Below are 16698 nucleotides of genomic sequence, written 5' to 3'. Positions count from 1 at the left end.
GGGGAAGTAGAGGGATGCTGATCTCCAATGCTTATGGTGGCAGTCTCCTTAGAATGATTTACTGGTCCTGGATCATACAAATAGATTGATGAAGCTGACCTCCATGGCTAGAAGTGGCAGTCTCTTGTCTATTTGCTAGCAGCAGTCTTCTTCTCTCTTTGTTCTTTCCCTCCTCAAGTCAGTCAAGATATCAGGAAACTCTTCATCTTTTCCAAGGCGAGGGTTGGAAGTGGAAGTTTCTTCTGTTTTCCTCAGTCTTCTTGAGCTAACCAAGGTGTTAGGCTGAAGTCAGCATCGGTCCACTTTGGGATATTCTCTTCCAACCGAAGTGTGTTTTTCCCCTTTCCGTTTATATACCTTATTTTGGAGAGGCTTGTGCCAATCATCTCTTCAGTTGTCCATTAGCAAAGGACAGATATTCAAGGTAGTCTGTCCTATTTCTGTCAGAAGTTTATTAAGTCATCTTGTGGCTCATCACTTCCTAGGACGCTCTGTTTAATCTTCAGAAAGTTGGTTAACTTATGGCTCATGAGGTCAACTCACATCCCACCCATCAGGATTACCAATGTCTTGTTTTTGTTTGTCTGTGCCAGGGTATTTGGCAGAGATAACAGCCTTTGCAGCCTTACGTTTGTCAGCCCCGGAAGCTGTTATGAGAGCTTTCCTTAAAGGAAAAGAGAGAGAGCTATTCCTGTAATATTCAACAAGTTTCTTAGAATTTTATAAACTTATCATACAGTGATTTCTTACAACTGTACCCCAGTAGGCCCACACCAAACTTATCCATGTGCAACTCAACAATGCAGAGAGGTGGAGGAGCTGCTACTATCATCTGGAGCGCCCTGAGAGGAGCCCACAGAGACGACAGGCAGCTCGTGTGCCAACATGAGGTCACATTGGACCTCCCTGCTCACCACTGATGGCCAGGCATCTAGCTGGAACACTGAGTGCCCAATCCATCTCCCACTGACCAGCTGAAGTCATTGCCGGTGTGCGGGCTTGCAGGTCTGAGTGCATCCCCTGATTGAGTCCCTGAAGCAGAGAGTTGCCATTTTCTTCATGGAGGAGGCATTGTGCTCAGCCATGAGGGTCAACGCAGTGGTCATGCTCCACAGGGACTACTCCACAGTGGACACCATGGCATGCATTCCCTCATGTATCTCCGCCAGATCGTCCTGCACACCCCGCTGGACCTCCAGCATCTGTTGCCTAATGGACAAATCCAGAGGCCCATTATCAGCCATTGACTGAGCATTGTCCTGGTCCCCAACAGTCCTCCGACTGCCGGTGCCCTGGGCACTCTCTGCCTCCACCTGCACCTCAAGCAAGTGTGAAGTGCCCCCCCCAATGTGCACCAAGATACTAGACGATGATCTTATGCCCACCAAGGTGCTGGTATCTGCGCTGGTGCCCTTGACAGAGAGGGTGTAATGCATGTGCGTGTTCAGCATGGTGGTGGCTGCGCGACTACTTGCTGGTGATCCTAAAAGGGACAAGAAGGACATGTCATTAGTTTAAGTCATGACACTGTCACTGTCCATGCCAGGCACTCTGGTGAGATAGAGATATGCATCATGGCACCCTCATCTTTTCATTATCAATGGGGACTCCAGGTTCAAGGCTCACATCAATATAGAGACTACATTAGAATGATTGCAATAGCTGACGTTCTCACCTCAATGCACTGCACCCTTACCTTTTTCTGGCACCCCAACCTCACTGCGGACGCTTGACCGAGGTACATGCTGCCTCTTGAGCTGCAGGGCCTCCTGCTCGTAACGCATGAGGACTAGGAGGTGTGGTGTCGCCAATCCGCAACCTCTCAATATTGTTATGGGATGTCTTGTCCTGAAAGGATAGAGGAGCATTGATAAGTCCACTCTCTACTTGCAGCGCCATTGTACCATGGCCAACTCCACCTGTGGCACACCTCGCAGGGCTCAGTTGATTCGTTACCCTGGAGCCGCAAGGCACTCAGTCCAAGCAGCCAGGCCTCACCCCCTTGGCCAGCTCCTGCCTCATTGACATTTACCACTCAGATTCTAACACACTCACATCCTAATACCTCTGAGGTCCACGGAGGGATGCCCAGCTCTTAACTGTTCTGCATGCCAACACGATATTCACCCTTCCCAATCGCAGCAGATCGTTGAAGCGCTTCCGGCACTGCACCCATGTGCACCTCACCACGTTGTGGCTGCTGACCCTGGATGCCACCTCCCCCCAGGCCTTTTTGGTGAGGTGTGGGGGCTCCTCCTCCCGTAGGGTTTCTCTCCTGGCTGCAGCCTCCTCCAGGAGGGCTGCAAGGCACTCATTCAAGAAACACAGGGCCGACTGCTCTGCCGACCTGCCCTCTGCCCTCCCCCCTGCCGCAACAGGATCCATGGAGATTTCAGCATCCTTCCATGGCAGCCTTCCAGGGGCAGGCTGTGCCGGTTTTGAATCACCCACCGGGTCGCCATTGGACCCGGCGGACATCATGCCCCCCCGCCCCTTCTCACTGATTCCCCAGCCGCCTTTCACACTAGGCGGGCCTTAGTTAGCCCACCAGCATGAAATTGCAGTGCACTGCCGATCGTGGGTGGCAGTCGACTTTCCGACCGCTGCTGCCTGCCCCCACCTAGCCCGCACACCAAGGGTAAAATTCTGGAGTGGGATTTGAACCCAGAACCTATGACTCGGAGGCAGGCACACTATGCAATGCATCATAAGACTTCATTTAATTGTGTAATCACGGGTTGTAATTTTACAGCCCCATCGCAGTGGGGACAGGGCTATAAAATGCAACGAGCTGTTCTGAACTCCATTGACTTCGGTGGGACCATAAAATCCGGCTGTCGTAAAATTCCACCCTTGGAATCTGAGATAAAATAGCTACAATCTGAAATATCTAAATATCAAAAGATGTTTGGGGCCATAGTGAACTGTGAGAAACAGTACTATTTTACACTTTTAAACAAGTATCACAACAGTGAAACTGTTTGAAATTTGTCAATGGGCTGGTATTGGTGAGCAGGTATTGATCACTTTAAAGGCTTAGCTGTTCAAGTTTAAGATGGTTTCACTTTAAAGTAGCAAGTGTAATTTGTTTCCTCCCCAGACTGAAGCCTACTGTGAGTAATGAATCTGGGTGAAAAGGGTCATATTGCATCAAACTAAACCAATTTAATTGAGGAATTGTGTAAATTTTATTCCAAATTTATTGGAAGTTTCTTACTTAAGTGAGTTTTATACCTCATTTACAATTAATGTTCTTGTGCAAACTCCCACGTGACAAAATGATTGAATTCAGCTCTTCCTGTAGAAAAAAGTGTGCTGTTTATATGATGGATGATCAACCAAGTCTCGTGCAGTGGATCAAATACTTAACCCACCAGAAATAGAATCACTGGTAAATATTGTAAAAATGATTGAACAGAGGGAAAAGGTGAGGTTTGAAATGATCAAAATATGTGGTTGTGGCAGCAGCTTAGGAGAGTAATTCAACGTCAGCAATATCACTGTAGAGTAATAGACTGGTTCTGTAAATCAGAACTTGTAAAACCTCCCCTCATCATAATCCTGTGTCTTTCCATCTCCGTAATCAAGAAAAGGGATTAAGGAGATTAGAACATTTTAATCTGCACTAAGATGATTATGGTATATATATGAAATAGAATGAATAGTTTGGCAGCAGTACCAGAAGGACATTGAAAGCAAGCAGCTCCTGGGTGAAAGGGTCGATAGAAAACTAACTGTAAAATCATTGGTTATGTACGCTGTGATTTAGTAACTGACCAAATCCCTTTTAGCTCTTGTATATATACTATTTAAACTTCATTCACTGAAGCATGCTTTCAGAAATAGAGGGTGGAATTTTACATTGCACATAGCATTGCACTCCTGCTGGCATAAATTTCACGAGCAGACCTTCTCCCGAATTCAGTGGCGTGTCCCACAGCAATTTAACTGCCAGCAGACTGTTCAGTGGTTCAAGGCGAGACTTCCACCATATCCAGGGTGAAAGTCCTGATTCCAACAGCTGTCGGCGAATCAAATGCCCAGCAGCTCTCTGGCCCCAGCAGCACCCCAGGAGCAATGGCTACTGCTGGGACTACATCTAGTACACAACAGAGATCATTGCTGGAGCCAGACGCCTAGGTGAGGGGAGGGGTATTGGGGGGGTTGCTGGGTGGGTGGTGTTATTGCTAATGTCAAACTGTCAGGTCCCAGAGAGGGCATGGAGGGCCAGGCTGAACAGGCCAGGGGGCACAGTGAACTGGGTCGGGGGTACCTTTGGGAGCCCTCTGATGGGCTAGGGTGTTCGTGACGAAGGTACGACCCCCTCCCTTGCCCTCCACTGGCCAGCGGAGTGAAAGCTGCCAGGCTTCCCACATGACACAGGAAAAATTGCAGCGGAGGAGGGAAGAGGCCTTTAAGTGACCATTAATTGGCCACTTAAGGGCCTCGGTTGGCCCATGGATGGTGGACCACCCAATGCCTTCCCTGCCACATGTAAAATTATAAAATTATATAAAATTATATAAAATTATAGTGGGCAGGTGGGTAGGCGCCAGGAACCCTGGCATCATGCCCACCTGCCAACCCACCTCCAGGGGAACGTAAAATTCAGTCCTTAAACCTCTGTAGAGTGAAACAGAGAATGCATGTTACTGTGGAAGCATTGTGACGAAAGCAAAGCTTGGTCATAGAGAGGGCCGAGGGGTGTTACAAAGTATCTTGTGGAGAGATAAAGCAGCATTCATTTAATTCATTCATAGAGTATAAAACCTGGATGAGTGCACCTCCAACAATACTCAAAAAGCTTGAAATCATTCAGGACAAAGCAGCCCATCCACAAATATTGACTTCCACCGCACAGTGGCAGCAGTGTCTAACCATCTACAAGATGCACTGCAGGAACTCATATCAAGGCTCCCTCAACAGCACCTTCCAAACCCATGACCACTACCATCTAGAAGGACAACGGCAGCAGACACATGGGGACCCACCACCTGGAAGTTCCCCTCCAAGCCACTCACCATCCTGACTTGGAAATATGTCTCTGTTCCTTCACTGGGAAAGGAGACAAGGTGGGCGTGGGCAGTGCCCCAGGGACAGAGGAGAGGCATGGGCTCAGTGTGTGCAGGGCCAGCAGGGAGGCGAAGGCGGGATGGTATGCCAAGACGCCACTACCCAGCATCAGGAGTGTTCAGGCAGCGCTCCAACTACCTCTAGATGTCCAAGGTCCAATGCTGCAGGAGACTCTGCCTCTCCAGGGACAGAGTGACAGCAATATGTCACATGATACGTCCAGAAATCGCCTTCAACTGTGTGAGCTGACACCCCATGCCGGTGGCTTTGAAGGTCACAGTGGTCCTCAACTTCCATGCCTCCGGTACTTTTCAGGGCTCAGTGGGGGATCTGTGTAGCATTTCTCAATCAGCTGCACACAGTTGCATCAAGCTTGTGACTGATGCTATCTTTAGACATGTCCACATGTTCATCTACTTTTGGACAGTCAAGGCAAACCAGGTGGAGCGAGCACGAGGCTTTGCTGTGATGGCTGGGTTCCCCTGCATGCATGGTGTAATAGATTGCACTCACAAGGCCATCAAGGAACCAGTATGTGAGCCTGGAGCTTTCATAAACAGAAAGGGGTTCCACTCAATGAATGTTCAGATCATCTGTGACCACAGGACACAAATTCTCCAAGTTTGTGCTCGTTACCCTGGGAGCTCACACGATGCTTACTTCTTGCAGCATTCACAGGTACTAAGGCTGTTCATGGCTCCTGGCTACATGAGTGGATGGATGGCTCCTGGGTGGCAAGGGTTATCCCTTTAAGAGGTAGCTAATGACCACACTCCGTTACCCAAAAGCTGAGGCCGAGGAGAGATGCAACAGGGTAGTGGTGGAGAGGACCATCAGGCTGCTAAAGATGCGCTTCAGATGCCTGGACTGGTCAAGGGGAGCATTGCAGTATCCTCCAGAGCGTGTCTCCCTCAAAGTCATCGCATTTTGCGCCCTGCACTACTTGGCTCTGGCAAGGGGGGATCTACTGGAGGCTGAAGACAGTGAGGCAGCTCCACAGGCCACGAAGGATGACTCAAGTGATGGCTCTGAGGAGGTGGGGAGGTGCAGGGTCAGGACCTCGAGGCAGAGGACAGGAACCTTCATGGAGGCAGGGACACCAGAGATGCTTAGATCCTGCAAACCTTCAGCTAGGCATCCGCTACATCGATGCCCCATCAAGCCAATGTCACTGTCTCCTTTGCTAACAATCAATGAATGAGAACCCAGCCCAGTACTCCAGCACCACACAACACCATACTTTTATAAGCCTGTGCTGCATCTGGCATCTATTCATACCATCCAGCCAACTCAGCCCATTTAAGTCAAATAAATGTTTATGTTACTTCACATGAACATACAAAGAACAAATAAAGTATCCATCCTTGACAGAAGAGTCAAAATACTTAACACAAAAAATGTCACCTGTGACACACCCCTGCTCTGCTCAAGTTGCCTTCAACTTGTGGGTACTGCGTCTTGGTACCTCCCCCCACTTCCCCGCCTCGCTGACAGTGGTGTTGGAGGCAGCCTGCTGACTCTGCTGCTGTCCTGATGGCCCTGATGACCTTGGTTGCCGTCCTCTGATCGCCAGAACCTGAGTAGGCTCTGCCTCAAAGGGCGCATCCAGCCCCATGGCTGGGCACTCCTCAGTCATGGCATCATCAGATGCAGCAGACACTGGCGGAGAGGTGGAGGAATTCATGCTCTCATCCAAAGAGAAGCCCATTCAGACAACAGGCAGCATTTGCACCTCCATGCTCACCATTCATGGATGGCGACCTAGCATGGAGACTAGGTGCCTCATCCATCTCTCACACTGCCAGTTCTCCCCACGCATCCCGCTGGACATCCAGCATCTGCTGTCTGATGGGCGACTCCAAAGGCTTGTCATCTTCCTCGGATGCAGCATGGTCCTGGTTTCCAGCTGTGCTCCTACTGTTGGCTCCCTGGGACCTCTGCTTCTGCCAGCTCCTTATGCAAGTGTGATGTGCCCTCACCATTGTGCATGACCTGCAGACCCGAATAACTAATGCCACTGACGTGTGAGTATCTGCACTGGTGCCTGGTTCAGAGAGATGGTGTGACACTGGTGTTGGGTGATGTCTTCCTTGGAGCTCAATGGAGGGTCCTCGGGGTCGCTGGCAGCTCCTGCGGATGGCGCATCTATGGAAGGAAGACAAAAGATCAATACATTCAATCATCAAAGTCACTACGCACACTGGGCGGGCTGAGGAGACAGTGGACACCTGCTGCATGGTGTCATCCACTTTGGAACTTCATCGGGCTCTCTGGCTACGACAGTTCAGTTTCTGAGAGGAACCCGTTATGATTCCAGTACTCATCGCACATGCGTCTGTCACCTTCATCCGAGAACCCCCGCCCCTACCGTGACCAGAGGAGCGAGCTAGTTGGTGGCATTCATCGCTTTCAGAGTTAATGTTACAATCAAACACAACGTGGCTCACTTACGCTTGTTCGAAGCTACATATGCAGGAACCTGTCCTCTGCAGGGAAAAGAAACATGTTCAGGCCTTGCACCTTTTTGAATTAAACAAAAATGTGGGTGTAATGGTTCCCTGGTGCTTTCTCCATAACAACACCTCAACCAATCAGAGTCAACTTGCCAATCAATCATCATGCTTTTCTCAGGCAGTATAAATTGTTGCTCCCTTTGAAATTTGACATTCTTGCATTATTTGATATAGTTAAGAGTGGTTCTTTGATGCAGTTCAATTAATACAGCTAGAAATGGGTTTATCACAAAAAAATAAGCATTTTTAATTAAGTGTCAATCCACCGCCTGTGCGTAACCTGATTTTAAATTACTTTTAAAATGGCTTTAAATGACTTTTAAAAAATATACTGAACCATTTGAAGCCAACCTCTTTAGTAAGCTTTTTGACATCTACCATATATCTCCTTATGAGGATTAGTATCAATTTTTTATTTGATAACACTCTTGTGAAACATTTGGGGTATTTTATTACATTAAAAACACTTTGTAAATACATGTTGTTAAACTGGAGTACAGTAGTCAATTTCTTAGTACATTAAAAAAAATTATATTCAAATTCTTTTAAAATGTGCTAATTAGTTGTCATTTTGCCCAAATAAACCAGCATAAATTTTGGAGCTTTCATGAAGGCCTCCAAATGAGTGCAATTATCAGAAATGATTAATTCACCCAGGAGCATGACTAGTTTTGTGGGCGGCTTTGAGCATGATGATTTTTATAGCAGCACAAAAGATTGCAAAATATTGATTTGTGCTGAATCTAATAGGCACTTCAAGTTCTGAAATCTTTTGCACAAGTTACATCTGTTTTACTCCAGAAAGTCAGTTGGTGAAGGATAGAACTGGAGCCAATCTTTACACACTTCTAAATTTATCTGTGGAATCATACATTACAGGCATGCACCTCCAAACACAACAACTACAGTTTTAGTCCTTAACTATTTGTAGGGGCTCAAGTGAATGCCCAGTTAATAATCACTGCCTCCCTATAATTAAACACAATTGATATACAATTAACAATGCTGATTACAAGCAAATCACACTAGAAAAAACAAGCATACAAATGAATATACGAGTTAGGAACAGAAGTAGGCCACTTAGCCCTTCGAGCCTGCTCCAGCATTTAATAAGATATTGGCTGATCTGACTGTATCATCCCGTCTACCCCTGATGACTCTTCACCCCTTGTTTATGAAGAATTTATCCATCTCTGCCTTGAAAACATTCAAAGACTGCTTCACTGCCTTTTGAGAGAGCTCCAAAGACTCACTACTCTCTGAGAGAAAAAAACTTCTTCTCATCTCTCTTAAATGAGCGACCCCTTATTTTCAAACAGTGACCCTTAGTTCTAGATTCTCCCACAAGAGGAAACATCCTCTTCACATCCACCCTGTCAAGACCCCTCAGGATCTTATGTTTCAATCAAGTTACCTCTTACTCTTCTAAACCCCGGTGGATTCAAGCCTAACCTGTCCAACCTTTTCTCATAAGACAACCCGCCCATTCCTGGTGCAGGATTTTCTGGTCGTCGGGCGAGCACGGCAAATGGGCCCAGGAGTGGCTGGGAAACGGTCTGCCACCCGCGATCGGCCCCCGACCACGATTGCACACTGGCTGGCCAATTAACAGCCAGCCAGCATGAAAGGCGTGCTGAGGAACTCAGCGCTGCCTGGATGGGGGCAGAAGGAAGGCAAGCGCTGAAGTCTGCACATGCGCAGGGGAGCGCACACTGAAAGCTCCCTGAGGGCACAGAGCTGCCTCAGGGAGCTGAAGAATTGTGGATACAAAAATATAGATTTTAAAAAAGAGAGAAACATGTCCCCACATGTGACTCAGTCACATGAAAAGGGACATATTAAAGATGATGTGTAAGCATTTTTATATATTTTTAATTACTGCTGGAAACCTCATCCCGCCAATGGATGAGGTTTCATAAAAAATCCAAAGGCCGCCTGGTTGATTCGCCCACCCATCAACCATAAGATTGGACGGGCAGCGAAAAATAGTTTTCAATTATTTGATTAAGGGCCTTAATAGGCCTCTTAACTGTCAGTGAATGTACTGCCAACTCTCGCGCGTGCCCGCCAACCGAACTATTATGCAATGTGTGATGACGTCGAGATGCTCGCCCGATGTCATCGCATGCAATTTTATGCCCTATTGGGTCAGGCGCGCGCCTGCCCATGGGACGTAAAATCCTGCCCCTGGTATTAGTTGAGTAAACCTTCCCTGAACTGCTTCTTACACATTTACATCGTTCCTTTAATTAGGGGACCAATACTGTCCACTCCAAATGTGGCCTCACCAGTGCCCTAAACAACTGAAGCACAACCTCCCTACCTTTATATTCAATTTGCCTTGCAATAAACGATAACATTCTATTAGCTTCCCTAATTACTTGCAATACCTGCATACTTGCGTTTTTGTGATTCATGCACTAAGATATCCAGATCCCTCTGCAATCTCTCACCATTTAGACAATATGCTTCTTTTTTATTTTTCCTGCCAAAGTGGCCAATTTCACATTTTCTCACATTATGCTGCACTTGCCAGATCTTTGCCCACTCATTTAACCTATCTATGTCCCTTTGTAGCTTCCTTATGTCCTCTTCAGAACTTAGTTTCCTAGCTATCTTTGTATCATCAGCAAAAACTCTACCTCCATTGCTTTAAGTCACATAGCTCAAAATGTTCTCTGCACAAGCAATGCAAGTTTATGGACAAAACCTTGAATTGTACAGTTCGATACTTCTCACAGTTCAAGTGGAAGTAGCCTTGCTACAATCTCTGTGTAGAACTGGAACTGGTGCCTGAGCAAACCTTCCCTTTAAGAAAACTTGCTAAGTGGAATCTATATTCTGACCAATGATGCTTTCTCAAAAATGTTCAATTGTATTTTCTTCTCTTCCACAGTGAGAGGTTTATGGTGAGGTTGAACAAGAATGGAATGCCGAGAAACCCTGAGAAAATAGAGCGGCTGTGTGCCTTATTTACGGTAATTTGGAGTCCCTTTCTACTGTATTCACTGCTTTATTCTAAAAGAAAGTTTAATGGCTCTACACATGAAGATAATTGTCATGAAAGAATTTTGATGAATCTTGCATAGTGTTTTAGTTCCAGGACAAAAAGAGCTGCTTCTCCCTCGACCGTGTTTTCTCTCCTTTTTTTTATTCATTTACTGGGCATATGCATCACTGACTAGGCCATCCCTAACTGCCCTTGAGAAACTGGCTTCCTAGGTCATTTAAGAGTCAACCACATTGCTGTGGATCTGGAATCGCATGTAGGCCAGACCAGGTAATGGCAGCAGATTTCCTCCCCTAAAGGACCAGATGGGTTTTTACAACAATCATTTCATGGTCATCGTTAGACTTGTAATTTCAGATTTTATTGAATTCAAATTGCACCATCTGCCATGGTGGGATTCAAACCCAGATCCCCAGAGCATTACCCTGGGTCTGGGTCTCTGGATTACTAGTCCAATGACAATACCACTAGGCCATTGCCTCCTCTCAATGTTAATGAGAAAGGAGAAAAAATAGAAAGAAAGATCATCAAAATTAAACAATGTGAAATGTGTTGGTAGCAATGCACAATGCACAGATGAGTTACTTAACAAAAAAAAAATGTTTTTCTCCCCTTCATCTTTCTCACAGTCATTATTCCAACTAGGTTGTTGCTAGGTTAGGCAATGTGTATGATTACGATATCAGCATCTACCAGGCAATGTGGAAAATTGCCCAGGTATGCCCTGTCAGTAGAATTTAATTGTTCAATTGTTCTGTTCTTAAATATTTGAGTCTAGTGACTGACCTATGCTCACTGTGCTTGATTGATTAAGCCTGGTTGTGGACTCAGAACTTGAGTAAGCAGCAAAGCTGCTAGAAGCTGAACTGTAAGCATGAATACAGACATTTTGTGATTGCAGAGATGTTTTAAAACCCTTGTAAATAAAAACTGTTGCACACTTAGAAACTAGCGTTATCTCTGCATTGCTCTGAAATATATAAGATATACAACAAACTGATGTATATACAACACTGTCCACTGAAACCAGGACAAATTTAATATGGCCAATTACCTTTCCATCAGTTTATACTCGATCATCTGCAAAGTAATGGATAATGTCATCGACAATGTTATCTAGCTGCACTTATACAGCAGTAACCTGCTCACTGAGGCTCAGTTTGGGTTCTGCCAGGGTCACTCTGCTCCTCACCTCATTACATACAACCTGAGTCCAAATATGGACAAAAGAGCTGAATTCAAGTGGTGAGGTGAGAGTGACTGCCCTTGACATCAAGGCAGCATTTGACTGAGAGCGGCATCAAGGAGCCTCGGCAAAATTGAAGTCACTGCTCATTGGGGGATAAACTCTCCACAGGTTGGATTCATACCGAGTACAAAAGAAAATGGTTGTGGTTTTCGGAGGCCAATCATCTCAGCCCTGGGACATTGCTGCAGGAGTTCCTCAGGGAAGTGTCCTAAGTCCAACAATCTTCAGCTGCTTCATCAATGACCTTCCCTCTATCATAAGGTCAGAAGTGGGGATGTTCAGTAATGATTGAACACAAGAGCTTCAGCTCTGGAGGAGGGCCATACAGACTCGAAACGTTAACTCTGTTTCTCTCTCCACAGATGCTGTCAGACCTGCTGAGATTTTCCAGCATTTTCTGTTTTTACTTCCAAAGGCGACCTCCATGCATGCACATGTGAGCATTACTTCATGAGAGAGCAGGTGGACACATTCCTCCAACTCGCATGCCACTCTGTTGAGGGCTTCCAACATCTCTACACGATGTTCCCCACCTTCTGCTGACTCTCCACAATGAGTTGGAAGGCCAAATCCAGAGGCTTTTCAAACGACTCGGACCTCTTCCCCAGCAGTCCTCCGAGTGCCAGGGAGCTTGGCTGAACTTGCCTCCTCCTTGCTGCGGACACGTGTCTGTGCAGTGACCACCAGATTGTGAACCTGAGCCTGCTTTAGATCTAGGTCTCACCAAGGTGTGTGTCTCTGCACTGGTGGAGGGTGTGGTCTTTCAGGCTGCTTATTTCCAGCTCTTCAATGGAGGTGTCCTCATCGCTGGAGGTGAGGACCTGGATAGAGCTGAGGGACTGGCTGGCTGAGGGTATTGGTCAGTTGGCAGAGCTCCCTGTGAACCAAAGCTGAGATAATTAGTGCATGCCAACAGTGTCAAAAACAGGAGACAGGGCACTCACAGTTGCATTGAGAGAAAGATGATCTGGTGCAGGATCCTCACGGTGGTGTTCGCCGCTGACCTCACCAGCACAGGCATTGTCCACGTCAGCGTGATGGCCTCTAAGGGGCCTAATGTTGGCTACTCAACCCCTGGTCTCCCTGCTGTTCTGAGCAGGCTTCTCCTGTATGAAAACAAATGGAGAGAGTGTGAGCGGGATGCATGGAATGTTTGTGTGGTGAGCAGAGTCATGGACGGGGTGAGGACCCAAGCTCCAGAGGATTTGAGCCTGATGTGAATGTGAGGGGGTGTGTGACAGTTAGTGATGTTGCCTCTTGAGGTGTGAGATCCCTGTGGATGTGTGATGGGTTTGGAGGTGTATATTGAGAGTGACAAGGTGGTTGATTTATCCAGGCAGAATGGATGAAATCATTCATCCTCTTCCAGCACTGGATGGTTGACCTCCTCCGTGCTCCGTTGGTGCTGACCGCCGCTGCCCCTTCCTCCCAGGCTGGATTAGTGACTCTGGTGACTCCTGCAGACAGAGCAGGGGTAGAGGAGCTCACGCAGCTTTCCACTGCATCCAGCAGGTGCTGCAGAGAGGCGTCACTAAAGCTGAGGGCCATCCGTCACCTGGCCTGTAGACATGAAGTAGGCTGTGCTCTGGTGCGCTTTAAATATGACACCCGGAGCAAGGAAGCGCTGAGGTGATGGGCAAATCCGAGCCTGTCCACCAGCAATCCAGCGTGTTTCCCATGAATGCATTATTAATGAGGTGGGATGCACTGGGAAGCCAATGATATGGCATGAAAACCCGCCATTGCGGCCAGTGGGTAAAACATTGTTTTTTACACCCACTACCGCACTTAGTGTAATTCTGGGAAGATTCCGCCCTACAGGTGAAGGGCAGGTTTTAACTTCCTAATTGTTGCTTTTAAAATATTAATTTTTTCCCATGTTTTTAAAAAAGATGTAGCTGCCATTCATCAGTAAATTAATACATGAACCCTTTGCTGACTTTATTACTGCACTCTTCTTCATTCACTGACGTAGATTATTAACTAGCCTTTAACAGCTCTTAGATGGCAGGTCATTGCAGAAGCTGATATTTGCAATTGCTTAATAGTTTGGGATCATTTGGGATGACACACAAAATACCACAGGGTGTGGTGCTTAAATGATAAAGGACAAAGGAATTCTCTTCATTTCAACTTACAGTTCTTTTCTTGCACCCTTGGTCAGTTGTTACCATTTGGGAGAAGGAGGTACTTGAAGACTGAGGCCTTCAAGTAAAAATTTAAATGATGGTATTAAAGTCACAAATATATTCATTAAGTGCACTTGATCATGTTATAGCGAAATATGTAATATATTATTTTCTTTAAAACATCTTTTGAACATTAGAAATTTGAGATAGGATAAAAAGTTGTAGCCAAATTCATTTCTCCATAAAACATTTTAAGTATTTCACAGAGCTCAGCAGCAAAGCATGCAGGTAAAAATTTTGACATACAATTTCCCATTATAAAATGTTTGCATACAGAACACAAATAGAATGTGTACATAGGAGATTTTTAAATGATCAGTTTTGGCGTGAACGGTGTTATAGGAAGTTATGTTTGTGGTCATGTTGGTGGGACAACAATACACCTGAGCTTCAGTAGCATTGTTAAGTACATTGCAACTAACAATGGGAGAAAGTAATGCTTAATTGGGTTGCAACTCCCCACTGATCTGATCACTTGACACTAATCTCAGCAAAAAAGTTGATTTTTCATGTGAAATGTTGACACTCAGTTTAAAAAATGCTGACTGGTATTGCTAATAATAGTGATTTTAATTAATATACTGATAGAATTAATTATTAACCTGCAGCATTCACCTCAAGCTATGCTATTAACTGTAGTTTGTCTGTAATGCTCACTGTCATTTACCTGACATAACTATGCTTTTTATGTTTGGACTTTCAGGATCTCAGTAACAAGGATCTGAAGCGAGATCTCTACATAGTTGCTCATGTAATACGAATAGGTAAACGCCTTGATATTTACAACAGTCTACTGTTGAGAGCTTTAATGTGAAATCATTGGCAAGTCACCAGAGTGGAAGGACTAGATATTTTCAATCAACCTGGGGACAAGGTCAGATGCAGGTGCGCTTTGAAAATAGCACTCTCGGATGACATGTCAGTCTTCCAACCCCTCCGTGACATGCTGCAGTTGTCAAAGGGAGAGCGGGGAGTGAAAGCTGGCATTTGCATGCCTCCAATTAACTTGCTGTTAAATTTATTGAAGAGTGTATTAACAGGCTGGGAAGGGACAGAATGAAATTTTCAAAGATATGAACAGGAAGAGCGAATATTCTGGGGCACGTTAGTGCACAGCTGTTGGCAGCTCAGTGGGGAGTCATTATTTATTGTGACTACTGACTTAAGATCTTGAAACAAAAAGGAAAGTCAAACAGAGGTGCTCATATTGCCATCACATTGCAAAAGTTGCCATCTCTTGAGCAGAGTAGATTAATTACCTGTTGAATGAGCTTATGGACTTGTTCAGACTATGAGGCTGCTAGCCCTCTGCTCCCCTGCCTGCTCCATCCCCCAAAGCAATGGCAAGTCCAATCATGGCTGCCATTTGACTTTTAAACTCACTGCCGAGAAGTAGTTCCTGCCTCCAGGCAGTGCCCATCACCACATATTGGGGGTCAAACATGCCTCCAGCCCAATTAAAGCAGTTGCATGTTAAAATAGCATTGTGTCAGTGATGCTGACGCATTGTGTGGTTGTGACCTAGAATCGATCATGGCATTGGAATCCAATCCCAGATTGAAAATCCAGGCCAATGATGTAACTTGATTGTTAATTTGAAGTAATATATTCTGAATATTATTGCATGGTATGGTACATTATACTTGGAGAGGATCTGTAAAATATCAGTGAGATACCAGGTAAAGGGCCAAGGTTCATGCGTGCACGATATGGGGCTGGACTTTGATGTGTTAATGGGGCACTAAGGGCCTCAAAATGGGGTCACTAGACTTAATGTGTGACCATGTCCTAGCCATTGACATTTTGAAAAGTGCCTGCCCAGGGTGACAGCAGTGTTCAGCAAGTAGAGCCCTTGCACATGTCATTGGTGTCCTAATGATGTAATTGCAATTTTAAGGGGCGCATTACATAAGAACATAAGAAATAGGAGCAGGTGTAGATCATATGGCCCCTCAAGACTGCCCCGCCATTCAATAAGATCATGGCTGATCTGCCCCAGGCCTCAACTCTTCTTTCGTGCCAGCTCCTCAATTCTATGCACCTCCTCTTTAAATACCTTCAGCGATCTAGCTTCCACAACTTATTCCAGACATTCACTACCCTCTGAGAGAAGAATTTCCTTCACATCTCAGTTTTAAATGAGTGTCCCCTTATTCTGTAACTATGTCCCCTAGTTCGAGAATCCCCCACTAGTGGAAACATCTTCTCAACATCTACCCTGTCAAGCCCCCGCAGAATATTGTACATTTCAATAAGATCACTCCTCATTCTTCTAAACTCTAATGAATAAAGGCCTAACCTTAGTCGTTCTTGATAAGTCAACCCCTTCATCCCAGGAATCAGCCTTGTGAATCTCTTTTGAACTACCCCCATTGCCAGTATATCCTTTCTTAAATATAGGGACCAAAACCATACACAGTACTCCAGGTGCAGCCTCACCAACATCCTGCAGTTGTAACAGACTTCCCTATTTTTAAACTCCAACCCCTAGCAATACAGGCCAAAATTCCATTTGTCTTCTTAGTTACTTACTGCACCTGCATGCTAACCTTTTGTGTTTCATGCACAAGAATACCCAGATCCCTCTGTGCTGCACTTTTTTGAAGTTTCTCTCCATTTAAATAATAGCCTGCCTTTTAATTCTTCCTACCAAAGTGCATGACC

At 45.7% G+C, this 16698-nt stretch overlaps 1 protein-coding gene across 1 annotated transcript in view; it reads left to right on the top strand.

Moving 5' to 3' along the window:
• Positions 1 to 16698, top strand: part of dock3 (dedicator of cytokinesis 3) — a 1401685-nt gene that overhangs the window by 789219 nt on the left and 595768 nt on the right. Inside the window, 2 exon segments of the mRNA XM_041191502.1 lie at positions 10483 to 10564; positions 14738 to 14798. Of these exon segments, the coding sequence (XP_041047436.1) occupies positions 10483 to 10564; positions 14738 to 14798 (143 nt within the window).

The sequence above is a fragment of the Carcharodon carcharias genome, chromosome 7 (genome assembly GCF_017639515.1).
Source record: "Carcharodon carcharias isolate sCarCar2 chromosome 7, sCarCar2.pri, whole genome shotgun sequence".
In the NCBI taxonomy this organism is placed as follows: Eukaryota; Metazoa; Chordata; class Chondrichthyes; order Lamniformes; family Lamnidae; genus Carcharodon; species Carcharodon carcharias.
The sequence above is the reverse complement of the archived record's forward strand: the minus strand, read 5'-3'. Positions and strand labels throughout refer to the sequence as shown.